The 24,639-nt window shown below is 53.3% G+C and overlaps 13 protein-coding genes across 13 annotated transcripts; 7 read left to right on the top strand and 6 right to left on the bottom strand.

The window, feature by feature from the left end:
• Positions 1 to 566: 566 nt before the first annotated feature.
• On the bottom strand, positions 567 to 1,709 carry CLAFUR5_06460 (NAD-capped RNA hydrolase; the record flags this gene model as incomplete). The annotated part of the gene is made up of 1 exon (XM_047905608.1): positions 567 to 1,709. The coding sequence occupies one exon, from the start codon at positions 1,707 to 1,709 to the stop codon at positions 567 to 569; it is 1,143 nt and encodes a 380-aa protein (XP_047762447.1).
• A 211-nt stretch (positions 1,710 to 1,920) lies between these two features.
• On the top strand, positions 1,921 to 3,057 carry CLAFUR5_06459 (putative GTP-binding protein EngB; the record flags this gene model as incomplete). Its single annotated transcript, XM_047905607.1, has 1 exon — positions 1,921 to 3,057. One exon carries the CDS (start codon positions 1,921 to 1,923, stop codon positions 3,055 to 3,057), a length of 1,137 nt encoding a protein of 378 aa, XP_047761774.1.
• A 713-nt stretch (positions 3,058 to 3,770) lies between these two features.
• Positions 3,771 to 6,892, bottom strand: CLAFUR5_06458 (uncharacterized protein; the record flags this gene model as incomplete). Its single annotated transcript, XM_047905606.1, has 2 exons — positions 3,771 to 6,579; positions 6,630 to 6,892. The coding sequence occupies 2 exons, from the start codon at positions 6,890 to 6,892 to the stop codon at positions 3,771 to 3,773; spliced, it is 3,072 nt and encodes a 1,023-aa protein (XP_047761787.1).
• Positions 6,893 to 9,158: 2,266 nt separating this feature from the next.
• Positions 9,159 to 12,175, top strand: CLAFUR5_06457 (putative endo-1,3(4)-beta-glucanase; the record flags this gene model as incomplete). Its single annotated transcript, XM_047905605.1, has 2 exons — positions 9,159 to 9,276; positions 9,327 to 12,175. The coding sequence occupies 2 exons, from the start codon at positions 9,159 to 9,161 to the stop codon at positions 12,173 to 12,175; spliced, it is 2,967 nt and encodes a 988-aa protein (XP_047762769.1).
• An 880-nt stretch (positions 12,176 to 13,055) lies between these two features.
• CLAFUR5_06456 (uncharacterized protein) lies at positions 13,056 to 14,130 on the top strand (the record flags this gene model as incomplete). Its single annotated transcript, XM_047905604.1, has 2 exons — positions 13,056 to 13,110; positions 13,166 to 14,130. 2 exons carry the CDS (start codon positions 13,056 to 13,058, stop codon positions 14,128 to 14,130), a joined length of 1,020 nt encoding a protein of 339 aa, XP_047761841.1.
• Positions 14,131 to 14,688: 558 nt separating this feature from the next.
• CLAFUR5_06455 (uncharacterized protein) lies at positions 14,689 to 16,011 on the bottom strand (the record flags this gene model as incomplete). The annotated part of the gene is made up of 2 exons (XM_047905603.1): positions 14,689 to 15,618; positions 15,736 to 16,011. The coding sequence occupies 2 exons, from the start codon at positions 16,009 to 16,011 to the stop codon at positions 14,689 to 14,691; spliced, it is 1,206 nt and encodes a 401-aa protein (XP_047761732.1).
• Positions 16,012 to 16,179: 168 nt separating this feature from the next.
• Positions 16,180 to 17,003, bottom strand: CLAFUR5_06454 (Superoxide dismutase [Mn], mitochondrial; the record flags this gene model as incomplete). Its single annotated transcript, XM_047905602.1, has 3 exons — positions 16,180 to 16,562; positions 16,630 to 16,809; positions 16,871 to 17,003. The coding sequence occupies 3 exons, from the start codon at positions 17,001 to 17,003 to the stop codon at positions 16,180 to 16,182; spliced, it is 696 nt and encodes a 231-aa protein (XP_047761733.1).
• A 594-nt stretch (positions 17,004 to 17,597) lies between these two features.
• CLAFUR5_06453 (Cytochrome b-c1 complex subunit 6, mitochondrial) lies at positions 17,598 to 18,332 on the bottom strand (the record flags this gene model as incomplete). The annotated part of the gene is made up of 4 exons (XM_047905601.1): positions 17,598 to 17,662; positions 17,745 to 17,981; positions 18,058 to 18,120; positions 18,248 to 18,332. 4 exons carry the CDS (start codon positions 18,330 to 18,332, stop codon positions 17,598 to 17,600), a joined length of 450 nt encoding a protein of 149 aa, XP_047761727.1.
• Positions 18,333 to 18,963: 631 nt separating this feature from the next.
• CLAFUR5_06452 (uncharacterized protein) lies at positions 18,964 to 19,612 on the top strand (the record flags this gene model as incomplete). The annotated part of the gene is made up of 2 exons (XM_047905600.1): positions 18,964 to 19,176; positions 19,241 to 19,612. The coding sequence occupies 2 exons, from the start codon at positions 18,964 to 18,966 to the stop codon at positions 19,610 to 19,612; spliced, it is 585 nt and encodes a 194-aa protein (XP_047761728.1).
• Positions 19,613 to 20,147: 535 nt separating this feature from the next.
• CLAFUR5_06451 (uncharacterized protein) lies at positions 20,148 to 20,606 on the top strand (the record flags this gene model as incomplete). The annotated part of the gene is made up of 1 exon (XM_047905599.1): positions 20,148 to 20,606. One exon carries the CDS (start codon positions 20,148 to 20,150, stop codon positions 20,604 to 20,606), a length of 459 nt encoding a protein of 152 aa, XP_047761730.1.
• Positions 20,607 to 20,621: 15 nt separating this feature from the next.
• CLAFUR5_06450 (uncharacterized protein) lies at positions 20,622 to 21,742 on the top strand (the record flags this gene model as incomplete). The annotated part of the gene is made up of 3 exons (XM_047905598.1): positions 20,622 to 20,769; positions 20,847 to 21,103; positions 21,158 to 21,742. 3 exons carry the CDS (start codon positions 20,622 to 20,624, stop codon positions 21,740 to 21,742), a joined length of 990 nt encoding a protein of 329 aa, XP_047761835.1.
• Positions 21,743 to 22,307: 565 nt separating this feature from the next.
• Positions 22,308 to 23,142, top strand: CLAFUR5_06449 (uncharacterized protein; the record flags this gene model as incomplete). Its single annotated transcript, XM_047905597.1, has 2 exons — positions 22,308 to 22,460; positions 22,513 to 23,142. The coding sequence occupies 2 exons, from the start codon at positions 22,308 to 22,310 to the stop codon at positions 23,140 to 23,142; spliced, it is 783 nt and encodes a 260-aa protein (XP_047762397.1).
• A 237-nt stretch (positions 23,143 to 23,379) lies between these two features.
• Positions 23,380 to 24,208, bottom strand: CLAFUR5_06448 (uncharacterized protein; the record flags this gene model as incomplete). Its single annotated transcript, XM_047905596.1, has 2 exons — positions 23,380 to 24,122; positions 24,172 to 24,208. The coding sequence occupies 2 exons, from the start codon at positions 24,206 to 24,208 to the stop codon at positions 23,380 to 23,382; spliced, it is 780 nt and encodes a 259-aa protein (XP_047762148.1).
• Between the last annotated feature and the right edge of the window lie 431 nt (positions 24,209 to 24,639).

Here is a 24,639-nt window from a genome sequence, read left to right as displayed (position 1 = left end):
TTGAACCTCGAAAGATTCACTCGTCAGTAGCGGTGTGTGCTTTATCGCTCAAGAGAGAATGTTCGCTGATGAGGGAGAGATGGAGGGCCTACCAAACAGCGATATATACACGAACTTCTTGAAGCGTTATTCCATTGTTCTGGCACAATGGCTTGTCCCAAGGCCAGGAGAATGAGGAGCTTAGAAGCAAAGTGAACAACAGCATTGTGTCGACAATTCACTGCGTGAGCAATGGTTTAACATAGGCGCCGTTACAGCTCTGGTCATGCGGAGAATGTTGTCGTCGTAGTGGTATAACAGTTGGACTTCATGATCGATTGTCTTGTGGTCATGCTCGCACGGACTTCGTGGAGGGTGAGACATTGGGAGGGAATTTCCGGGGTGGACGGTTCAATGGACAGCACATAGCACTGGAAAGCTTTCACATATGGTACTGAAGCCACTAGAGGCGTGCTGTCACCATCTCAGGTACCAAGGTGAAGTGTGGCGGTGATGTGGTGACGAATATCGTCAAATAATGTACATTCGTCGCTACACCTTTGTCAGTCACTCGCATCAACACAGTCTCACCGCCTATGAAACAGCTTCAGCACACCGCGCAGCACCTGATGCGCCATGAGCTGTCCGGGTGGGACTCGTGGTCCAACATAACCCTTGATCGGTGGCTCCCACATGGGATTGGCGCCATTGTTGAGAGCGTGCTCGATCTCATCCAGCTCGAACCACTTCGCCTCTTCCAGCTCGGTCTCGGGGTATGTGATGTTCTCCACGCCGTCCATACACTGTCCCATCGCACCGATGAGCAAGGTCGAAGGGTATGGCCATGGCTGCGAGGAGTGGAGCTGAACGCGATCGATCCTGACACCAGTTTCTTCAAATGCCTCTCGCCTTGTTGCGACTTCGAGTGACTCGCCTGGTTCGACGAATCCGGAAAGACAGCTGAAGTATTTCTCCGGCCAGCGTTTTCCTCGCCCCAGCAAGACTCGCTTGGCATCGTATGAGATTGGGGCAATGATGACTGTAGGATCTGTGCGAGGAAAGGCCTGGTTGTGCAGACCGATGCGAGTAGGACACGACCGCTTCCGAGGAATGCCAGCATCATTGGGTGGACAGACGACCTTGTGGCCAGCGTTGCTGGACAGAGTCCGACCGCCCCAAGCACTGCAGAAACGGTTCCTGGTATTCCAGTCAAGTAGCGAGCGAGCATGGCTGAGAATAGCAGAGTCGTTGCGATCAAGCTTGAGATCGATTCTGGTCGGAGTGTGGTCTCTGCCCTTCTCTGCTTGCTTTGCTCTGAAGGCATCGTAATGGCTTGAGGTTACGTCAAGAGCGAAGTAGGGCTGTCCACGATAATGGCCTAGTTGCACGGCATTACTTCTGCAACCGCCCTCGAGGTCCAGGCCAAGGAATACAAGCGATGGATGATGCTGATCTGGGTCGAACTCCTGGATCTGAGGCTTCTCGTCCTTATGATATGGCTGTCCAATGAAGTCCGCTACGTCTTCGTAGTCGACGTAGGCGAACTTCCCATCCCAATCTCTCAATGCATTCAGCTCATTGAATGTCCAGTACTTTGCGCTTGAGCTGGTCGATGCCTTGTGCATCAACTCATGCTGCATTCGCAGGAAGGCCAGTCTGTCGATCCTGCCATTGCTAAAGTAGGCGTTGTTGCCATCACCGAAGACTTCAGTCAGGGTAGACGGCGCCATGATCCATGTGTGCCATCAAGGTCACCATCTTTGGCGTTGATGTTGACGCAGAAGTGTAGTCTTCCTGCCTTCCGCATCCCCGCTCTGCAGCCCTAACGTGCCACCCCTGTCCACCGTTCTAGTCTTACCGGCTGCCAGGATAGGCAGGTACGACGAAAGCCAGCGCGAAGTGAAAGCCAAGTCCTAGTACTACTCACAACATCACCGTAGCATGAACATCTTGCGCCTTCCACCTGCGCTGCGTCGCGAGGTCTATAGATGCAGTGCAGCATGCGCGCCAATAACGCGACATCTCACAACCACCGCCTATAACGATGGTTGGAACGACGGGCTCGACATCGACCATGCGCCTCCCACCGTCTCCAAGTCCCTCCTAACGCTCTCGCCCGCAACGCTAAACTCCTACGACGTTTCAACACCCCCATCATCCACCGAACTGAGGCATGCCGGCGCCTTCTTCACCCGACAACCACCCCACATCCTCTTCACCACACCCTACTTCCGCTCCTTCCCACCTTCCCCCTTTCCCGAAGTCGCCTTCCTCGGGCGCTCGAACGTTGGAAAATCGTCCCTCCTCAACGCCCTCTTCGGCCGCCCCACTGAGAAACCTGCCCACGTCTCAAAACGACCCGGAAAGACACGGACGATGAATGGATACGGCATCGGAGGGGAGGGAATGGTCGGTGCGAAAGCGAGAACAAAAGAGGGCAGAGTCGATGCCAAAGAAGCCAGCGATCCCACCTGGAAACGGTTCGGAAGGGGAGGAGTGGTAGTCGTGGACATGCCAGGGTACGGCGCTGGGAGTAGAGGGGAATGGGGCGGGGAGATCATGAAATATCTCGAAGGGAGGAAGCAATTACGACGCACATTTGTCCTTGTCGATACAGCGCACGGCTTGAAGGGCAGCGACCTGCAACTCCTCCTTCATCTTCGACAGCAAGGAGTCCCGCATCAAATCGTTCTATCCAAAGTCGATAAACTCCTCTACCCCGAACCCAAAGCCCCAGGTCCGCAGAAACTACACAACCGCCTTTTGAAGTTGCAGGATACGTGCGCGGAGCTGAAAGACAAGCTTAATGAGGCTGCAGCGGGAGTGGGAGGGAGAAGCGCGATGCATGATTTGCTTTGCTGCAGTGCGGAGAAGAGTATCGATGAGAAGGGGAGACACAGGAGGATTGGGATTGATGAGTTGAGGTGGTCAGTTTTGACGGCTTGTGGGTTGGAGGGCAAGCCTTTGGTACAGAGTAAGATTCAGAAGGAGAGGAATGGGAGGAGAGTGGAAGCGCCGAGGACGAGGCAGAGGGCGGATACGGGAGGAGAGGAGGAGTATATGCCGATGGATGCGTGAACTGAAGGAGAAGTGTTGCCGTCGCGAGCGCAGCCTTCTTGCGCTGGTCGTGCAAGGCACTATCTTATCATTCATGCTACTGGCAGAACAACCAGGTACAGATCTCCTCACACGTCATTGAGGAGACACGGAATGCTCAGGTTACTGAATAAAGAGATGGCGTGTTGTCTCAAGTACCATGACCGAAGCTTCCTCGATATTATCGACCTATTCTCCTCGGTTAATGCCCTTAATCGAGATATTAGAGGCCTCTTCTCTCGCATCCGTAGGCTTACGGCTCCAAACAATACTCCAGGAGAAGAGACCGTGAAGATACCACACTGGGAGCGGAGACACCAATTTCATCCAAGAGTGTGTATTCAAGACCAAGACCAGCTCAGCTCAAGACTACATACACAACATCCTGGGATTTTCTACAGATTTTCATCTTCGGGTCAAGCCAACTAAACGCCAACCAAACCAAACCAGACCAATACCTTCAACCTTTTGACCAAAGAGTGTGGTGGAAACCAAAAGAACGCAAGAATGTGAGCCTCAAATTCAGTGAACTTGGAAGATGGATCGTAGCATCCCGAGGATGTCTTCGTGAAGGGTTTCTTGTTTTGTGGGGGTCGTCGTTCGAGTACGCGCCAAAGTCGTGGGCTAATATATATTGGGGTGTGGTGCAGCAAGCTGATGCTGAATGGGTAATTGGCCGTAATGCGGTCCATTGCTTAGACGTACCAAGTGGTCTCGCGCAGTCGTGCGTGTACACCACCAGTCCACTCGTTTGTACCGTCAAAAACGGACGAGTCGCTGCCGTGGTTCTCCGCAAGGGTACTGAAGAGGTATGCACGGCCACGCTCGGCGAGCAGGTCGGCGTAGTAGGCGGGTGGGCAGATGGAAACGGCCTTGGTCGCACGATTGAAGAGGTAGCAGAGGTGATGAGTGAACTGTTCGAGTTCGTCTGCTTCGAAGGAGATGTCGTCCTTGATGACGACGTAGTGTGCAGGGCGAGCGGTGCCTTGAAGGCCTTGATGAGCCTGGAGCCAGAATTCGCGAAGGACTTTGTGAGCAATGCCACGGTCGACGACGGTGCCTGGGAGAGGGTTCCAGGAGCCTTTGTCGCGCTGCGGGTTGTAGTCGGCGTCCTCCTGGCGTGTTGGATAAAAGCGGGTGTGATGTCGCTTGCCCACAATGATGATTGCGATCTTGGGCCACTTGTCCTTGGCGCCGTATCGCTTCTCAAACGTCTTTTCGAAAGACGGAAGCTCATGTTGCAGCACCAGATTGTATTGACCCTCGGAAACGCCGTCGCGGTACACGACAATCTTCGTTGGAAGAGTGCGATTCTTCTTGACCCAAAGATCGAGGCGCTCGCTCAGCATGTCTTCAATGGCGTCAACCATCTCTTGACGGCCAGTCTGGGTACGGATGCTGCCTGGCCACTGGAACATGTTGGCATCGGTGCTCGCAACCATAGTGGCAATGCTCGGGGCTCCATCGGTACTGCCTGGAGACGGATGGGTCACGTCCACACCAACAAGCATCGTGTTGTTGTCGATGGGCTTGACGACGGTGTTCTCCACGGTGTGTGAAACACCACCGCCCTTGAGGTTGAACTTCAATGCCAAGTTGCCGAAGTACATTCCCTGGCCGTTTTCCTTCTCCAGCTTCGATCCAACAGAGCAGATCGTGCCAATGCCATGCTCGACATCTCCGAAGTACTTAATGCGGGCGTAAAGCCACTTGTCGGCTTCGGGGATCACGATGAACAGCATGTCAACTCTGTTGGTCTCCGCTTTCTGGAAGGCTTGCTTAAGCTGCCTGTCGTTGTACTCACGGTTCTGCACCGTAAGCGATTCTAGGAGAAGCTGTGCAGTCGGTCCACGGTCGCCCATGTTGAGGCCGTAGCTCTGCAAGAACGATCCAAGCTTCGCGATGGTTTGCTCTGGGTTGCCTCTAAGGGCATCACCTCTGGGGCCCTTTCGACTGATGATCAGAGTTTGCCAACGTGTGAACCTGCCAGGCTTCGAGAACTTCTGTTCGGCACAGTTCCAGGAACCACCTCTTGGCACAATCTGCTTGTTGCCATACTTCACCTTGGGGCTGTCCAAGACTCGACCCGGCACGGTAATCATTTGTGTCCCGACGCGGAAGCCGAAAGGTCCAACGGACTGCTCTTGAGGATCGGGCTGGCCAGGTGGGTCGGCAAGGCGGAACAGGCGAAGACCATTACCGGGCGCTCCAGGCGTTCCGGCGATGGACTGGGCGTTCAGGTTGGGTGCCCTTGCTGCAAACTTGAGCATTTCGGAAGTCTGATCACCGCTCAAGAAGCGGCGGTATGCTTGCCCAGGCAAGACTGTGCACAACTCCGGTGGCATGTACTGTGGATCCGCTCGAGTGCCAACATTGAAGACCGGAACGTTCGGTCGTTGCAGGGTGATGCCATGGTGTTTCTTAAAGTAGTCGAAGACAGTCGTGTCTGTAGGCTTTGGGTTTGGCTTCGTTGTGTCGGTATAGCTGAATTTGACTTCCTTCGCATTGCCAAAGCGCTTGACACGCCTGTCACGGTCGGTTGGTTTGGCAAAGCCGACGATGGTCTTGATCTTCGTCATGAACGGTGTAGTCTGCCCGTCCTTGATGTACGGGCATCTGACCTTCAACATGCGGATGAACGCCTCTTGTTGGTCAGGGCTGCCATTGAACTCACGCAGCAAATCGATGACGGGGAGTGGCTTGAAGAACGCTCCTGACGTGACATTGAGGTTGACCAGAAGACGATTGATGGCAGGGCGAACGGAGGTGTAGTAACCTCTCAAGGCTTCCAGGCCGCCACCCAAGTCGTAGCCATCGATTCCTGGATGTCCGTGGAAAGGATAGAAATTGTTCTGTCCCACTGCGCGGACAGCATCGGCGCTGTTTGGGGTCTTAGCAAGGATAATGTTGAAGAGCTGTACGACATCGCCGTTGCCAGCGTAGGTCGCACCACCTTGACGGCTCTTCAGGTACTCGATGATGTGGCGCGGGTCGAAGGAGGACTGATAGTTGATGCGGAATTCGAAAGCGTTGCGATCCCGCGCCTGTTTGACGAAATCTGGGACACCTTCGGTGTCTGATGAAGCAAAAACCGGAGCACCTCCCTCAGGAGGCAGCGTAAGCTTCTTGGTCTTGGCTCCGCCCATGAGCGTCTCCAGGTCCAGCTTGCTGTTGGTGACAAGGATAGTGCCATAATCCGTAGCCCAGCCGAGCTTCTTGAACACGTCGTCGGCTAAAATGGTGTCGATGGCTCGGCGTCTCTTTTGCTTGCTCAGGTCCTGACTGATGTCGATCTCATAGCGGTACAGAGTCACTTCTTTCTTCTTCGCCTCGTATGCAGTGGTCAACGTGAAGTAATTGGTCCTCAGCGTGATGGCTTTGCCTTTTGTTCCATAGCCACGTCGACCCGGAAAACCATCGATGATCTTTCCGCGAGTCTCCTTGACCAGGGCGTCTTCAACGCTGCGAACCTCGGCGTCAGGCTGCGGGATCGGTTGGCCGTCACTAGTAAGCAAGTCAGCAAGTGCATCAGACAGCACAATGTTCAGACGAACAGGTAGATGCCTCCACGGCCTGGTGGTCCTCCACGCATGGCCATGCCGCCGCCTCTGCCTCCACGGAAGTCACCTCGTCCTCCTCCTCTCGGTGGTCCACCGTCTCCACGACCGCCACGGAAGTCACCTCGACCACCTCTTGGCGCGAAGTCTCCTCGACCACCTCTTGGAGCGAAGTCACCACGGCCACCACGTTGACCGCCTCGCTGGCCACCATCTCCACGTCCACCGCCGCCGCCGCGGCCTCTTGGGTTGCCTGACATATTATATGTCGAGCTGAATGGCACAGTGAGACCTTGGAGCTGGGTGGAAGTTGGTCAAACTTCCGGCGTTAGAGTTTGATGGTGATGTAGTAGAGCGTGTGGTGCGTTACTATTACAGTGAGGTTAGCAACTATTCTTCAAAGTGGTAGTTCGTATGTTGCGTTGTTTTGTGTTGAGGTTCTGGTGTTTCGAGAGATCGAAGAGGTAGACATGCTGGTAGGTAGAGAGTCGTTCGGGCATGTGCTCTGCAGATAGACATACTGAAGAGCTTAGCAGCACAAGCTGAAGACGTTATTTGCCCGTGCCTTATATGCTCGCAAGCAAGAGTGAGGGTGGTAGTGAGACGAAAGTGAGTAATATGCTGAATAGCACAAGACGATGACGATCCAAGTGTACTGCAAAGCTGATGTCAGTATGAAATTGAGAGATGGACGATGTTGAAGGTGACGTTTGTGAGGAAGAGTGGAAGCGGTGTGGGGAAGATGGAAAGTGCACGTGTTTCTAGGCCAACATGACAGGCACCATTGGCAGTGACAGTTGTTGTAGGGGTGATTGACGAGTGTACAAGCTTGCTGAACCATGAAACAATAAGGGTGATCAGATACCTTCTGAATTGCATAAGATGTATCTGGGGTGGCTACAGATATTGCTGATATAGGGTGTGTGCCAAGTCCTGACTAATATGGTACCCAAGTCACCTGATTCACAACAACAGTGACGCGACGGGAATGCGCGTCTGAATCGCGTTCTCCATCACGAACAGTACTGAATTGTGGACAAGGATGTCGACACCGATATCATGCTCGTCCAGGATTTGATCTCTGCAAAGGTCGAGTTGGCCCAAAGCCATCGATACCATCAGAGTCTTTGATGAAGAGGATCAGAACATTACCAAAGATGGTGTGCCTTCACTGTGCCAACATTCCGTACGGACAATTGGCGGCGGGCAAGAACAGCAGCGTCAAGGCATAGCCCGGCACCCCGGTACTCATGCAGCTTCAGGATGGCCAAGTGCATCCCTTCTCGGGGTGATGACTTCTGCAGAACAGGATTCCGCTACGTATGCCTGATGCCGAAGGGTGGCGTCTTCCTTGCGGGACGCGTCTTTCTGGTGTCGCTTTCGTGCGATTGCGAGACGCGAGCCGTGGATGAGCATCCTTTCATTTCATTTCGCATCCAACACTCTCGATCAACATCACCAAGGCCATCACGACGCACTAATCCCCGACTACCTACTTCTGAGCCTCTCGGCGTGGGCTAGCATAGCTGACGATACACCCACAGGCACAGGTACATGGCTACACCAACGTTCCGAGAAAGCCCAGTGCCGCTTTGTGTCTCCTGCAAGTCGTATGGCACACATGTGGCACGGGCAGCTGCACCGTCGTGTCACCACAACCAGGCTGATGGACTTTTCATGCAAAGCATACGTGTGTCCTCGGCACCAAGAAGCCTACTCAAGAGTCAAGATCCTGCGTGACCTCTGGACTTCATGCGTTACTGCGAAATGCAAATCTCCGACGCCAGCGAGCTTTCACTTCTAGCGTTTGCGACGAGCAATAACAGCGCTCACAGTGCCTCACCTACATAGTGGCAAGCTGACAGACAACCTGCGCCTTCGCGTGCCCCACTGCTCCATCCCACAATTCTGAGTCGACTGCACACTCATGACCTGCACCTCTTGACCGGCGCAGATGAGGCGTTTACGTTGCCAAGGACGTAGCACAACTACCATCCAGCATTCCGACGACTTGCACATTCCAACGGGGCGTTGACTTCCGGTTACCTGGGTGAACCCGGTTCATAGAATCATGGGTCGTGCATGTGAGAGCACTTCGAGGAGAAGCAGCACATATGGGTTGTAGGCCATTGTTACACCTGTCGTGCTTCGAAACGAGACATTCCTTACCACAACCAGATGTGTGGGTCAGGCTGTCGACTTTGTTCGATTAGCCCGGCGGCATACGCGCACGAAACCACCGATTCATCACTTTTTGCCACGCTTCCAAAGTGCAACAGGCATCTTATGCCTTCGAAGCCCATCACATCTCACACTATTGGCGTTTGAGAGTGCTTATACACAAGCAACTGCCCAAAACGCCTGTCCACATCTGGGCGGATGCGTCAAAGGACCTTCATCACCTGCACCTGGTCGCACCAAGATCACAAGAACAGAGAGAAAGAAGCATCAGGAAAGTCAAATTGACCAGATACGCTGCCTGCCCTGCTCCCAATTCCCAACTCAACTGCGTTGTACACTTCTTCAATGACAGATATGCCTTTCGTTATAGGCAACACCCGCTCTGGCCTTCAGGCACCGTACGCTCTTTTACTGATCACGCTTCTGCAGGTCGCACCATCCTTTGGACACCCGCTCGTTGGTGGTAAGCTCTGAACGCTGCGACCTTGAATATACCGCTGATACTTCGCACAGACCCGCCACGGCATGCGCAGACCCTAGACGACGTTCAGTACCTGGCCACACCGACAGTAACTATTCCATGCAGCACGGACCAATCATCCAACATAGTTGCGCCAGTCACGAACCCCGTGCAGCAGATCTCTGATGGACAGGTCCAGGTGCATATCCCAACTTCGATTGTACCAACCTCGTCACTGGTCGTTGTGCTGCAAGCCCCAGATGGACAACTGCAACAACCCATTCCATCATCGTATGGCTTCACAAGTCCTACGACCTCCAGCACAAGCTCCACTCTTCTACAACGAGATCTGTCGACGAATATGCTGGCCCAGTCGATCACTACAACCATCCCCGATGGATCGTTGACTTCGCTCTCGAGCTCTGCAGTACAGACGGTGTTTGAAGAGGGCCCAAGCAGCAGTGTTGGCAGCACTGAAGCCCCGTCCGAGACCGCGTCCGAGGCCTCGGGTAACCCGACCTCGCAGCCTTTTCCAACGTCCGTCCCTACTGCGACTAGCAGTTTGGCCCTCGTCGACACCGGCACACTGACCGACGTGAAGCCAACTGCCACGTCCGCTATCACTGAATTGTCGGCCAGCAACATCTTCCAGGCCATCGCTACAGATGCGCCGCCTGAGCAGCTAAGGGTTGGTCAGACTCTGGATCACCCGGTACCCAGGACCGGCATACAACCCCAAGATCACAAATTACAGACGAACAAATTCTACTCTGCTCTGTTCCTGGCAGATCAGAGCTCTTCTGTCTTTCTGTTCCCATACAGCGTTACGTGGGTCAGAGGAGGAGGCAACATTGGCAGCTGGGGCCTCGCCATCTCTCATACGGACGCAAGCGATCTCAAGTTCGCAACCCCAAAATATGACGACAATTCTGGATTCCGCCTTGACGCGGGAGAGTCGGCATACTTCTACAGCGAACTTGGTCACCATTCGATCATCCTTTCCGCCTCAGAGCTTACAAACACGAGCACTGAGAGGCCAGGTCTGACTACAGAAGCGCTAGAATGGGGATCGGTCACTGCAAATTTGTTCCCAATCGGCTGGCAAACACCTGTCATCAAGTTCCCTTTGGTTCAAGGCTTATCTTTCATTACTGGAAATTACAGCTGGGGTACGCCTCTCATTCAGACTGGTATCGGGTTCCAAGAGATTACCTACATTGGCGCTGTGGTAGACAACACGACCTTCAAGTACTCGTTGTTACTCAAGGACAATACCACATGGGTGATGTACGTGACTCCTGATCAAACCTTGTGCCCAGATTATGCTGTCAATTCTTTCACGGCGGTCAATGGTTCGAATGCTTCCAGCTTGCAAGGCTACTCCGGCTTTAGCGGCCAGATACAAATGGCTAAGCTGCCTGCGAATTCTGGTGGATCTTACTCCAACACAGAGTCCTTGTACGACGATGCAGCTGGCGCGTACGCTACCACTGTCAACATCACGGGAACTGTGGAGGATACGACTGGCTCATACTCTCTGTCCTGGACCAAGGCCGGTAATCAGGATCGGACGCTGCTGATGTTTGCTTTACCGCATCATGTGGCATCATTGGGCTATGATACGCAAGCTGGCATAACCACGTTGCAACTGCAGACCACTACCAAAGGCATGACCACTGCTATTAAAGGCGATCGTTGGACACTGCAGGAGACAAACCTTCCAATCAGTATGGGCTTCGCTCCTTGGACACCTACAGCAGGCAACATCAAAGCTGTATCGTCCTCCGCCCGCGAAGCTATCTACAGCGCCGGGCTTGCCGAGCTATCCCAGGTCCCAGGTGTGCGTGTCCAAGCAGACGTAGGCAGCTTCTACTACGATGGAAAGGCGCTCGCCAAGTGGGCAGCCATGGTTTATACCCAGTACGAGATCGTGGGAAACAAGACATTGGCGTACAGTGGTCTGCGGGACCTGAAGGATGCTTTCAATCAGCACGTCAACGGTACACAATCATTCTCACTCATCTACGAAAGCGCGTGGGGCGGCGCCGTCAGCGAAGCTTCCTACATCTTGCAAGATAGCGGCGTCGACTTCGGAAACACCTACTACAACGACCACCACTTCCACTTTGGCTACTTCGTCTATACCGCCGCCGTAATAGGCTATCTCGAACCCGAGTGGCTCAACGACACCAACAATGTCGCATGGGTCAACACCCTAGTCCGCGACTACGCCAACGCCATCGTGGACGACCCCTACTTCCCGTTCTCCCGCGCCTTCGACTGGTATCATGGCCACTCCTGGGCCACAGGTCTCTTCGACATGGCCGACGGCAAAAATCAAGAATCCTCCAGCGAAGACTGCATGGCCAGCTACGCCCTCAAAATGTGGGGACAGGTCGTCGGCGACAAGAATATGATGGCTCGAGGAAACCTCATGCTCTCGATCCAGGCTCGAAGTATGCAGTCGTACTACCTCTACGAAAGCACCAACACAATCCAACCTTCCCGCTTCATCGGCAACAAGGTCGCTGGAATTCTATTCGAAAACAAGATCGACCATACTACATTTTTCGGCGCGAAGCCAGAGTACATACAGGGAATTCACATGATACCTGTCATGCCGTTCAGCTCCTTCGTCAGGACTCCGGCACTGGTGCAACAAGAATGGAGTGCCTACTTCTCGAACAGGACAGACGGCACGAATCAATATATTGACACGATCCAGGATGGATGGAAGGGCATCCTGATGGCGAATTATGGAATTGTTGACCCGACGAGTTGTTACAACTTCTTTAGCGATTCGACTTTTCAGGCGCAGTATCTGGATGGAGGGGCTTCGAGGACGTGGTATTTGGCGTGGTGTGCTGGGTTGAGTGCTGGGCAGAATGGGGCTGAGGAGTGATGCGGTATGGGAAATCATGTTTCAGTGGCGTTGAATGCTGTCGCTTTGACGATGACAGCTTCTTTGGGAATGCACAGCGAAGAGGCGTACGGAGTCAGTGTGCAATATACGATACCATATCATGAGTGAGCGAAGCTTTGAGAGCAAGGATATACAGTTGGTCTGACGCCTTCGCACATCTCTTTAACACGCCATGCACCTGTCGCAAACGTGATAGAACTCTCTCGATCATAGCAGATCGAAGCATGTGCATGTACGCTCGAGCAATGTAGAGAGAAGAGCGACATTTGTGTGCAGAGCCTACCTCCAATCTCCAGACCCAATCGTTGGCACTTTGAGCTTAGCGTTTTCAGGGGTCTGGCTTGTCGCCGCTCCATCTCTTTCCTCGTCTGTCACGAGCACGAGTCGACATCAGAAAGCGACGGACCCAGCAAGACAACCATACACTGAGACCAAAGCTATGCTGACGCAGAATTGTGGGCAATGCCAAAGAGGTCCATCCCGATATAGCCTTCCCGGACTACAAGAGGTACCGGTACCATCAAGGTCCTGATCCTGGCGTCCTACCTCAAGAGTCCGTACACTACACAGCTACTGATCTGTTGCACACATACTCACTTCTTCTCGATGCATTCTGTTCCGAAACAAATGCCAGATCCAGTGGTTACCGGCCTAGAGGCAGCCATCGCTCCTGCGATATCCCCTCCTCGACACCTTACCCCGCCTGAGGTCACAGCTCATGCCATGTGAGTACAAGGAGGTATAAGAGAGCCAGTAACGTCACCGTGGGTCACCCAGTAAGTGGAAGAGACCTGTAACCTCGCAGTAACAACGACGTTTTTTTGCCACTCTTTGCAACACGAAATTCGAAAATCCAACCATGTCGAAGCTTCCAGATTTTGATGACCTTCCCAAGGTTGATGGCATGCCCAAAGGTACCACAGCATCTCCAACAACGAAATAGACCAAAATGCTGATACATTCGAACAGGCTGCGCATGGGGTGTCTGGGATAAGAATGGCAAGAAGGACATCTACGGAACCTTGAACCTCCTGACCCCAGATGTCATCAAAGCCGCATACGCCGAGGCAAAGGAAGGCGTGCACGTCTCGTTGAACTGGCCCATTGGCGCCATCAAGACTCCAGGCTTTGGTCGCAAAGGTCTTGTCCACAAGGTGATGAGCTTCGTCGACTCACCATTGAATTGCCATGGCTACGACGACGAGGTTGAATTCAACACGCAATGCAGCAGTCAGTGGGACTCCTTGGTCCATTTCCATCACCAGCCCAGCCAGGCGGGATACAATAACACCAAGACGAGCGTCAAGGAGCTGGAGCAGAACCATGATGATGACCATGATTCCGAGAAGAAACTCCCAACCTTGAACCACTGGCACTCACGTGGCGGCATGGTTGCCCGTGGCGTCTTCATCGACTTCAAGAAATACGCGGATGAGACCGGACGGAACTTCAACCCATTCACCGACGACAAGATCTCCATCGAAGATATCGAGACCATTGCCAAGAAGCAAGGCGTCGAGTTCAAAGTGGGAGACGTAATCATCATCCGCTCCGGCTTCACCGAAGCCCTCACCGGCATTTCCGGCGAGAAGCAGCAGGAACTCATGGGATCCCATCGAGTATGCGGCGTTGTCGGCGACGAAGACAGCGCTCGTTGGTTCTGGGACAAGCACTTCGCTGCAGTTGCCGGGGACATGATCGCGTTCGAGCACATCCCCTCGGTCGTCAATGGCGAAGAGGTCCCGGTGTCGGGTCTCGTGCTCCATCAGTACTTCCTTGGTCTGTTTGGTATGTCGATTGGCGAGCTGTGGGATTTGAAGGCGTTGTCGGAGACTTGTGCGAAGTTGAATCGATATACTTTCCTGTTGACGAGTGTGCCGTTGAATGTACCCGGTGGTATTGGGTCGCCGCCTAATGCTATTGCTATATTCTAGATAGCATGATGTTGTAGCCCAGAGATACCGATTGTAACGGACTGATCCCTGTAGCAATGCAATGATCGGCGCTAAAAGGTAGCACAAGATGAGCCCTTGCAGGCGGCCCTCCCACAACCAAGTCCAAGTCACACCGCACTTCGTCGCAGCCGTAGCACCTCTCCCCAACATGTCTTGTGGGAACTGGAGCATTATGGAACCTTTGCGGGAAAGCCCCAGAAGCTGAATCCAAAGATTGCATTGACGAGACCTTTGGTGGACGATGCCTTTCGTGCTGCGGTCTCAAAAGCTTCCAGAGGTATTCGTACTTCACCCAATGAGTTTGAGAAAGTTTTGTCAAGAGTATGCGTGACTGGCCTCTTAATCAATACAAGCTAACAAGACATCAGTGCATTGGCCGAGAATCTGAGAAATACTGCAAAGATCGTTGAAAACCAAACGCTTTCGCAACACATTAGCATGTCCAAGACTCCAACTCCACGCTGTAACGCTGCCATTCCCATGTGGTCAACAGTCTTCTGCCCATCCTACCCTCTTCTCGCTCGTTACTCTTCCCCCTCACCCCTCCCCAACCGTCACATCAACCCCCAAATCCTTCTCCACCGCCTGAAGCAACTTCGACTTAGGCCTCATCGGCAGCGGCTTCCACTTCAACCTCTCCAACTTCCGATCACTCTCAATGATACTAACCAGGCTATCCACCCTATCATATTCCTCCCGTTCTCCGCCGGCGGCATATCTCTCGTCCTGGGAATCATCCAAACTCTCAAAACTGGCCAGACTCATCCTCTGCTGCTCCACCTCCACTCTCGCCATATAACTCGCAAAAAGCGCATCCGTGGAACTGAGTCTAGCAGCATTGTAAACGTAACTTCGACGCTTCATGCACCGATCGAAAGGCGTCGCCCTCGCTCCAGGCCTGGTGAAAGTGTCGAGTTTCAGGGTATGTGAAGGTAGCGACAGGTCGACGTTGTCCTTGCACAGAGACATTGCCCGTGCGCTGACACGATTGAGGATGACATACTCCCCCTCCCTCCCCACTCCATCTGCTCCAAGATCCATCCCCAAGCGTCTCATCATCCTATCAACTCTGAAAACCAACGCTTGCTCCCCAAGCTGGCTCGTCCTTATCCTGTAAATCGCCACTTTCACACCATCATCATCACACCTCTTCTTCCTTTCCCTCGCCCATTCCAGCGCGTCTCTATACTCCTCAAACGTCGAGATGAAATAGCTGTCTGCTCTCGAGTATCCCCACTTCAAATGTCTCGATAATGCCGCTCGTAGCTCGTATAAGGAATGAGGGAGCTGGCCATGGAGTTTCGCTACGAGGTCGCAGGTATCGTTGAAGGAAGCCTGGCTATCCACATGTTGAACGCGCCATAGAATCGGTGGCAACTTCGTGCAGCGTATGGAAGTTAGAAAGTCTCGAGGTGACGCATCCATAAGTCCGATGTCGTGGAGGGACGGGAGGGTCTTTTTGGCAGCCTGTTGGAAACAACCGTTGGTGAGTATGCTAGGTATAAGTAATAATGGTATGGTACGTGAGTAGTGTTTTGCAGGGCGGGGCAAAGCGTGGGTATAACGGTCGGGCGTGTTGCTTACTCTCTTGTGCAGATGAAACATGTCAAGTAACATGCTGGGCTCATGTTTGCGAAGCTTGGAAAGAAGGATGGTTTCGGGAGTGAAACGCGCGATGAGTGAAATTTCGAATGACACGGGGTGTTGGTTACGAAGTAGCAGGTGATACGGCGTGATGAAGGTTACGGCCCCTCGTGGATCATATTGGATGCTGGGATTAGGCCTGGAGTGACACCACCTGAAGCTTGGGAACGCATGGGGCGTTTGTATCGATGGAAATTGGTCGAATGTCAGTATCATCAATGTACAAAGGTGTTGAGATTAGGACGGAAGGTGCGCCTTTCTTCTACCTGCTACTTCCTCGTTTAGTGGAAGGTGCGATATTGTACCATACAGGGAGTCGCTGGTGGTACCATGGTATCCCTTCTGTCCCTTGCGTATGCAGTACATTGCATCGCATCGCATGGCTTACTTGAAGCGCTTCTCCGCGGCCTTCCAGTTGACGACATCCCAGATGGCGCTGAAGTATTCTGCTTTGCGGTTTTGGTATTGGAGGTAGTATGCGTGCTCCCAAGCGTCGATGCCGAGAATCGGTCGGAACTGGCCAACGACTGGGTCCTGGTTCGCGTATGTCTTGACCTGAATAGCGCCAGTGTTCACATCTTGTACCAGCCATGCCCAACCAGAGCCCTGGATACCTGCGAGAGCAGTGTTTACTTGCGACTTGAGGTTGTCGAGCGAGCCGAAGTGCGAATCGATGGACTTGGCCAGGGCGCCGCTTGGTGGCTCACCACCGCCTTGGTTCTTTGGTGCGAGGTTCTCCCAGAAGAGCGTGTGGTTTGTGTGACCGCCTGAGAGCAAAGTAGTCAGTGAGCAGCTCTTGCAATGGTTTTCATGGCCGGTCTTGGCCGAGCGTACCTCCGTGGAAGTTGATCAATGGCTGGATCGCAATTTGTTGCTGGATATCGCCCTTCTGCTGTGCCTCTTGTAGCTTCTCGATCTGGGTGTTGTAGGAGGTAACGTAGGTGTTGTGGTGCTTGGAGTGGTGCAGCTCCATGATCTGGCCAGAGATGGCTGGCTCAAGGGCGCCATAGCCGTCTGTGAAAGCCAACTATTAGTCACTAACCACAACGTCTAGTCATGGACAGCCTCAACGTACAAGGCAGATCTGGCAGCGTAGCCTTCCCTCGTGTGAATGTGGTGCTGGCAAGAGCAGCTCGCTTTGTGGTCGATGGGGCAGCCGACCGAATGGCAGTGCGCAGAGCGCTTTGGCGAAGAAGTGTGCTCGACATGATGGAGTTGTGTGTCTGGGGGATGATTGAAGAGAGAAGAGGTTCAATGATTTACGATGTCCTTCGACGACAGAACATCGAAGAGCTGCACTGCGGGAGGAGCTTTGACAAACATGACGTGACAGTCGCGCTTCGGACGGCTGATATCGCCGATCTTCCGCGGGTATGTACATACCTATGTATAACAAATGGGACGTGAGAAAACTCCGAGTGAGCTGGAAGTGCCTTGTGGGCGGCGTTAAGCTCTCCCCTTGAGGCTTCGCACGCGATGCAGTATACCATGTCCAGCCGTGTGTTTGTATACTACACTCCAGTATCTGAACCCTGCCTGAGCGACACACATCCAATGGCTGAGGACAGCGCAGACCAGACCATCTCGCCTGGCTTATGAAAGACGAGAGAGCTTTGCTGTGGTCTTAAACGCTATGCTGGATAGTACAATGTATATGGAGACTGCTATACAGGCGGAATTCGGCTCTATGGCTTCGAAGCATGCACCACTCCGCGAGGCTTGATCGACCCGCAATACAGAGGATCGATAGCATGGCCGTACTGCATGCGAATCTGCGTGGAGGGAAGACTTCGCGTTGTCGTTTACTTTAGCTGTCGGAATAGCTTGGGCGCTGCGCATTGTGCGGCGCAATGCATCATATGGAAGTCTGCAGCAAACGTCAGTGTCCGTCTCATGCTTCTGTTTAGCAACGCGAGGCTCTGCATCGCAGTCTGTAGCGATGTACTCACACTCCTCAACGCAGTCCTCATTGGCCTTGCCGTGGGTCTCCTCCTGGTGCTTTACGCGCTCCGCGCACGCATCATAGTGGTGCTTCAGTGGTGCACACTCCTTTGTCTTTAAGCAGTTCTCCTCAATGATTGGCTTAGGGTCCTCTGGCTCATCCTCCTCTTCCTCTTCCTCCTCTTCTTCCTCCTCATCATCGCCGCCCTCATCACCACCATCTTCACCGGCATCGTCGCTCTCGCCTGTTTACCGGCTGATCAGTATCCCCGGCTCGTTCTTGTACGTATGCTTTTCATTGCCTTGCCTGGACGGTCTTACCTTCACCACCCTCGCTGCTCTCTTCTTTCTCCTCGCCGCCCTCATCAGAACCTTCGTCGCCGCCTGCCGGATGTTCGCGTCAGCTGTTAATCTATGCATGCAGAGCTTGCGCATAATCGAGACAGCAGGGGATCGCCATCTGCTGAGTTCTGCTACTGGCTCCGACTGTGCCTCGTTGGATGGTCCTTACCGTCGTCCTTTTGCGGCTCCTCGGCGTAGGTCTCCTGCACGCTCAGTGCCTCGTAGAGGTCGGTGACATAGTCCCAGATACCCATCGTGGCGGTAGATGGGGTGTAGTATTGCCAATGGCTGGTCGAGCGAGTGCTGTCGTTGCTGGCGATGTTTCAAGCTCGATGGCAGGAGATTCTGTGAGCCTGCAGCGGAACAGGACTGGGGTCTGTGCTCCTTTCCGGAGGTCAGCGAGGAAAGCGCCGTTTCATTGGTCGATGCTTCCGTGTGCAAGACTTCTTGCTCTTCTGTCAACTCGTTCGTGATCAACTCTCTTGTGGCAGCCTCCATCCCGTTTGGTATACAGGAACCTCTTACACCGCAAAGGTGGTCGATTTGCTCTGCTGGTGATGCGATGGCCTCGGTGCTTCCAGCAATTGGCTTCCACTGTATCTCCTGTACCCTGACCTTCCTGGACTTCTCCTGTCACGCACGCCGGTCATTGGAACTCTTGAGAATGGCTTGTAGACCCGACCTCCCATCGTGTTCAAGATCAATATAGCGAGATGTGTGCTGGTAGTCAGCAGGTCGATGCCCTCCGAGCAGCACGATTCCAAGAGGCCGGCTAGCTGCATACGATGTGCAAGGATGCCACACTGCCTGCTTGGCGAGGCGTCAAACACCTCTCCTTTCTATCCTTCTTATCTTCTGGTTGTCACTCGTTCGTTACCCAAAACAATGCCTTCCGCTCCAAGGTTAGCATCGAAAGCAGCTAAAGTCCACATCGAGTACCCAAAGTTGGCTGGACCCTCGTACATTGCTTTACTAAAACACACTGCCAGCTTCGCACGAAATAGAGAGGCCATGGCTAAGATGGCACGTCCTGTGTTTGATGCGGAGTATCAAAGACAGTTGCAGAAAGAATTTGGTCACGATGAAAAAATCTGCAGGGTGTGCACTGAAGAAGCATGTGGTTTTTAGTTCGTCTGCAGCGACCTGCTGACATCTAAAACAGATGGGATCTCAAGCTGCCAGTCGGATGTGGAAAAGTACAGAAGCTCGATACAATAGAGTACAGCCAGGAGCAAGCGGATCGGCAGTTCTGTCAGAGGGTGTCGAGCACCTAAAATTGCCGCCGGTTGGCTCACATCATAAAGCGAACAGCGGCAAAGGTCAAAAGAAAGAATCACGGTCACTGCAGACTTATGAGGCCTTCGGCAGCAAAGCCGAGAAGTTGAACGCTGATGTCTCGTTCACCAAACAGCTGATGGACGACACCTTCCAACGAGCTGTTCTGATAGCGACACGATACGGCAGAAGCTCCAATAAGTCAGGTGTGAATACGGCAGAGATCAACAAGGTCCTCACAAGATTATGTCTTCTTTGACGACGAAATCATCAGCACATCGCTAACTTCGTACAGTGCCTTGGTCCAGAATCAGAGAAATATTGGCAGGCTCGTGGACACAACGCATGATCAGCAGCGCTGGAGACCAAGCCAGGTCAGACTTCAGTGCGCGCGCGCCTCGCCTAGATCGCTATAATCTATGCATTGCTCTAGCAAGCCCGAAGGTTCAAGCAAGGACGCTTGTAGCAAAGACGACGACAATGCGCTTGGTGGTGCCATTCCCAACGTGTTCATGCACTGTCTATTTGAGGACAAACGTTGGCGTGATTCGGGAAAGAGACTGTATGTACCACTTACTTTGCGAATACATCTCGTTTCGGAATCCCCGGCTAAGGGCACATTTGTCAGTGCATAAAAGCTAAGCGAGTGTAGTTAAGCAGGAAGCTTACCTGGCCCAAGACTACAAGTACCGCACCGCACCGCATCTCTTAGATAGCGACCTCATGTGCTCATCTCATACATACACAGCCAACAGCATGGGGCCAGAATACATCCGCCTCAAGCTACACAGGCCATGCCCGGAAGCTCCAGTGACGGTTCGGCTTCCAACCTCATTTCCCATGATACCATCCGCCAACACTGCTCCGACATAATCCACGGCTTCTTTGAGATGATCAATACTAGGCAATTCGATACAAATCTTGGATTCTGGACCCTCAACATTGCATCAAACTACACATATGCCGGCCTGCACGGCGATATCGCCGCATACGACGCCGTAGACCTGGCTGGACATCTCAAGAATTTCGAAGGTTTGACGAAGGATGTATTCCCGGATTTTCGATTGGAAGTCGTGGATGTTTGGACAGAGATGAACATGAGGGGAGAGGATGTCAGGACTTTTATGAATTGGTTGCAGGTGAATTGTCCGCCGGGCATTGTGAAGCCGAGTGCCGCGGAGATCAAGTGGAGGAGGGAGGAGGGTAGGCTGCAAATTTGGGAGGTCAGAACCATGGGTGGTGGGGCGGTTTAGTGTGAAGGAGGTGAGATGATCGTGGACTCGGCCTGTAAACCATTTGAGTGGCGTCTCGTGCAGTCTCACACTGTTCGAGCCGTGCGTGAGCATCGGGCTGGCGGTCTCATCGGCGAGTGTATTCATGAAGCTCGACCCAACTCGGTCTGGATGAGGATGCGAGGTGAGTCGCGCCTGCCGTTCGAGCACGGATGTGACATGATCTGCATGTGAACTTCACTGAATTGAGATGTTTGCTAGTTTCTCAAGATGCGAACATAGCTGCTCATTCCACCTCACTCAGTCGCATGAGAACTACCAACACAACCACCAATACTGACCAACATCCACCAACAATGGCATCCAATATCCCTTCCGCTGCTCGCGATCCTGCTGTACCTTCTGCGGATGGCACATGCGACTTCTACAATTTGCCTCGTGAGCTGCGCGACGAAGTCTACAGCTTCGCTTTCGCGGGTCAGCGAGTCATGCTCGCTCCAGCCGTTGGAGCTGTAATCGTGAGTAGCGTGCTGACTGGTTCTCGACTTTGATGACTGACGCGACTCGAGCAGGGTCGTCCAGTCTACCACACTGTGTCAAAGCAATGGCATCAGGAAGCGATGCCGATATTCCTTCGCCAAGTCACCGCGGTCATAGGATTGAGAAGTCAATTGAAAAAGTGCATAGAGGCAGCTGAGCGGAAGAACAACATCGCCGACATGGTTCTGGTGCTTCCATGTGGAGACTTACGCTGCGACAACTCCTGCGGCAGCGCGTACAGGTTGCCCCAATATAACGGCACGAAGAGGCTAGAAAACTGGATTACCGACACGCGTAACGAGGCAGCAGGACTGGCTGAGATTCTGACGCCGTGTGCGAGACTGAAGTGCCTGGCAGTCCAAACGCATTGTGGCTGGATTAACGCCTTTCGCAAATGGGTTCAGGAGGCAGAACATGCACCACACACCCAAGGTCTCATGTATTTGATCAACGAGCTGCTCATCCAGCTCGAACTTCTGGAAGGCGTCAGTGTGACATTCCGCCGATCAATACATAAGGACGACACATACGACACGGCTCACGATGAGATTTTGAGAGATGACGTTCGAGTTCTGGAGAAACACTTCAACAAGAGCTCGGCGTCACCGCGCACATGAGGTGGCACGGGAAAGTCATACATTGCAGAATGGCGAAGTCGGTCCAGTAGCTGGTGGTGGAGCAGGTGGAGGTGAATAAGGAGCAGAAAGAACTGCCAAAAAAGCGATGAGAGGTTTGTGGCATGTAAGCCATGATAGCGCTCGCGCCTAATCGAAGATCCATGAGCAAAGTTTCAATGTCGTAACATCACAGAGCTCGCTCTGCTGGCCCACTAGACCTCTTCCGTAGCTGCGCGCCTAAATGATCGGGCTCTCCAAGAAGTTTGTTCGCGCCGCAGACCGCCTCGTTGTCTTCGCTACGGACGCCATCACTTGGACCTGCCAGCGCACCATAGCGATGCGTGGACCCTAGTGAATGATGTGAAGCGCAACGCGCATACAGCCGCATCGCAGGCGTTTCGAAGATTGTGTGTGTCGAGAAGTGAACTGCGAAAGCGGCAGAACACGGAGGTGACACGCTAAGCATGTGAGTCGCGGTCCGAGCTTCACTGGCGTTTGCTATAATGCTTACTAGTAGAGTCTTACGGGCTACTGCACCTCATCACCACCACAAAACACATCCGATATGGCTACTACCACCAGTCGAGACCCAGCCAGTCCACCACCAGATGGCACTTGCCATTTCTACACGCTGCCCCGTGAACTCCGCGATTACATATACCAGCTCGCCTTCACCGCGACTCGAGCCGCCTTCAAGCCGGCAGTAGAAAAGGCATTTGTGAGTCCTGCGTCCTCACCCATCAGCATCATTAGCTAACTCGTGTGGACAGACCCGTCCGATCTACCACACCGTCAACAAGCAGTGGAGCGCCGAGGCGACCCCGATCTTCCTTCGCCGCATCGATGCCTTGTTCGGATCCCCTGAGCTGTTCGAAGAGTGTATCACAAGCTCTCACATGCGAGACAATCTCAAGAACATCATACTCGCCATGCCGTGCAGCTCTTCCAACTGCGACTCGAGCTGCGGGAGTCCTCACAGCAAAAACGGAGAAGGTGGCCTCCCGAAGTACGATGACCGGATGGCGGCCGGCTTAGCTGGATTGGCCAGTTCTGTGCATGAATGCCCCAGGCTCGAGACCATCACCATCCAAATCGGTATAAACTGGGTCGACTCTCTTCTCAACTGGACCAAATCTGGCAGTCGAAAGCCCACCTCAGCAGAACCGAGCAGCCGATTCGTGCAGCAGCTGGTCCACGAGCTGGAGAAGCTTCGGGGCTTGCAGGTCATGATCGCGCTGCCACCTCATGACATCCGTCGTCGAGTTCAGGATCATGTGATCTCGTTGGCACAAACGGCAGCTCATTTCAGGCCGATTACTACTCAACCGCGTACCAATGATCATGTCTCGATAGGATCGAGGATCAAGCGGACGAGCACAAAGCGCCGCAAGCTTTTGTAGATCGGGCACAGTGGGAGGCTTGGACGGAAGTGGCGATGAGTTTCACACTGCACGTCTCTCATCGTAGTGACCCGTCAGCGGATCAAGGTGATGGGATATGTCCGTGGAGGGACGAAGTGCCTTTCGGCTGCATCATGAGAGGAGGCCCAAGTCGAGTTGCTTTGCTGCAGGCCTACAGATCGAGTTTTTGGAAATGTACCAGATAGCTCCGAAATGGGAGGAGTATTTGATACCACACTAAGCTGACGTCTTCAGAAAGTCGTTCAAGAACTCCAGGGTGAGCGCATATCGCTCATTTGGCAGATCATCATCAGAATAGCTTGCTCGCCTCCTCAAGTTCAAGAGCTCACTTCGCCTAAATTCGCACAGCCATTTCTTGTCTTCGCTCAGGGTTTGAGCCTTGCATATAGCTAGCATGCTTTCATCGACCAGCTCGTGGAACCAGTCGTTGTCCTCTTCGTCCCCATCCACATCTATCTCCCCAACAACACCGGGAGAAAGTGCTACCTTGGCGATCTTTAGCAATAACTGCCAGGCAAGCGCAGGCCCGTGACTGGCAGGACCAAGTTCTATCAGAGCCTCAATGTTCGGCATGAGGTGTTTGACGGCATCTGGATACTCGGCTGCGCCCTGCAGGCCGTTCAAGCGATCGCCATCGATCTCGAGATCCTCTTCTTTCTCGGATATCTGTTTCATCAGACTATCAAAGATCTTGCGGGCTCGAGCTTGAGCGTCGACACGAGCTTGACTCTTGTTAGACTGCAGGAGGGCCCGCACGACAGGACCCGCTTGTGGGTGCTTGAGCAGTGTGGTCACGAGGTCCTTTAGGCCATCATGGGACAGAAGGCAAAGAACTTCCTGAGGGTCATCCGGACGGAGCGCTGCAGGCACGCCTTGTCCATCTTCGAGTGGTCGACGTTGTCCTGGAGATGGGACAGTCTTGGAACGTTTTGTTGGGGTGGCTGCCGGTGCCAGCATGTCTATGGGTTTGTCAGCGGATGGTATGTTGCCCTGAAATTAATAGCAGACTGGAAATGCTCAAGCGTCGCTTCACGCTGGTTGTCATGGCTGCAGAGGGTATATATATAATATATGTCGATGGTCCTTAACAATGAAGTTCACCGTATGGAGCAATGTGAATGCTGAGGCCGGACGAGAGACGAGAGACGCGACTGCCAAATCGCGAAAGTGACACGACAAGGATCCAGCGACCTCTCCTGCTCTTTGAAAAAGCTACCCTTTCTCATCACGCTCGACGTACCCAAAGCACAATCATCACCAAGCTGCAGCCACAGCAAAGTATACAGCTGAACAGTGCAGACGAGCGCACGATGTCACCGCAGCCAGCCATTGCTCCGCGGCGCTGCCATTTGCTGCCGCGAAAGACGCCTTTCAGCTCGGACTAGCTAGCTGTATGGCTTGCAGCTCCTGGGTCTGGAACGACATAACCATTCGTAGTGAGCGCCATGCATCCCGTGTGACAATATGCCAGGCTAT

Source organism: Fulvia fulva, chromosome 5 (assembly GCF_020509005.1).
Source record: "Fulvia fulva chromosome 5, complete sequence".
Lineage (NCBI taxonomy): Eukaryota > Fungi > Ascomycota > Dothideomycetes > Mycosphaerellales > Mycosphaerellaceae > Fulvia > Fulvia fulva.
The sequence above is the reverse complement of the archived record's forward strand: the minus strand, read 5'-3'. Positions and strand labels throughout refer to the sequence as shown.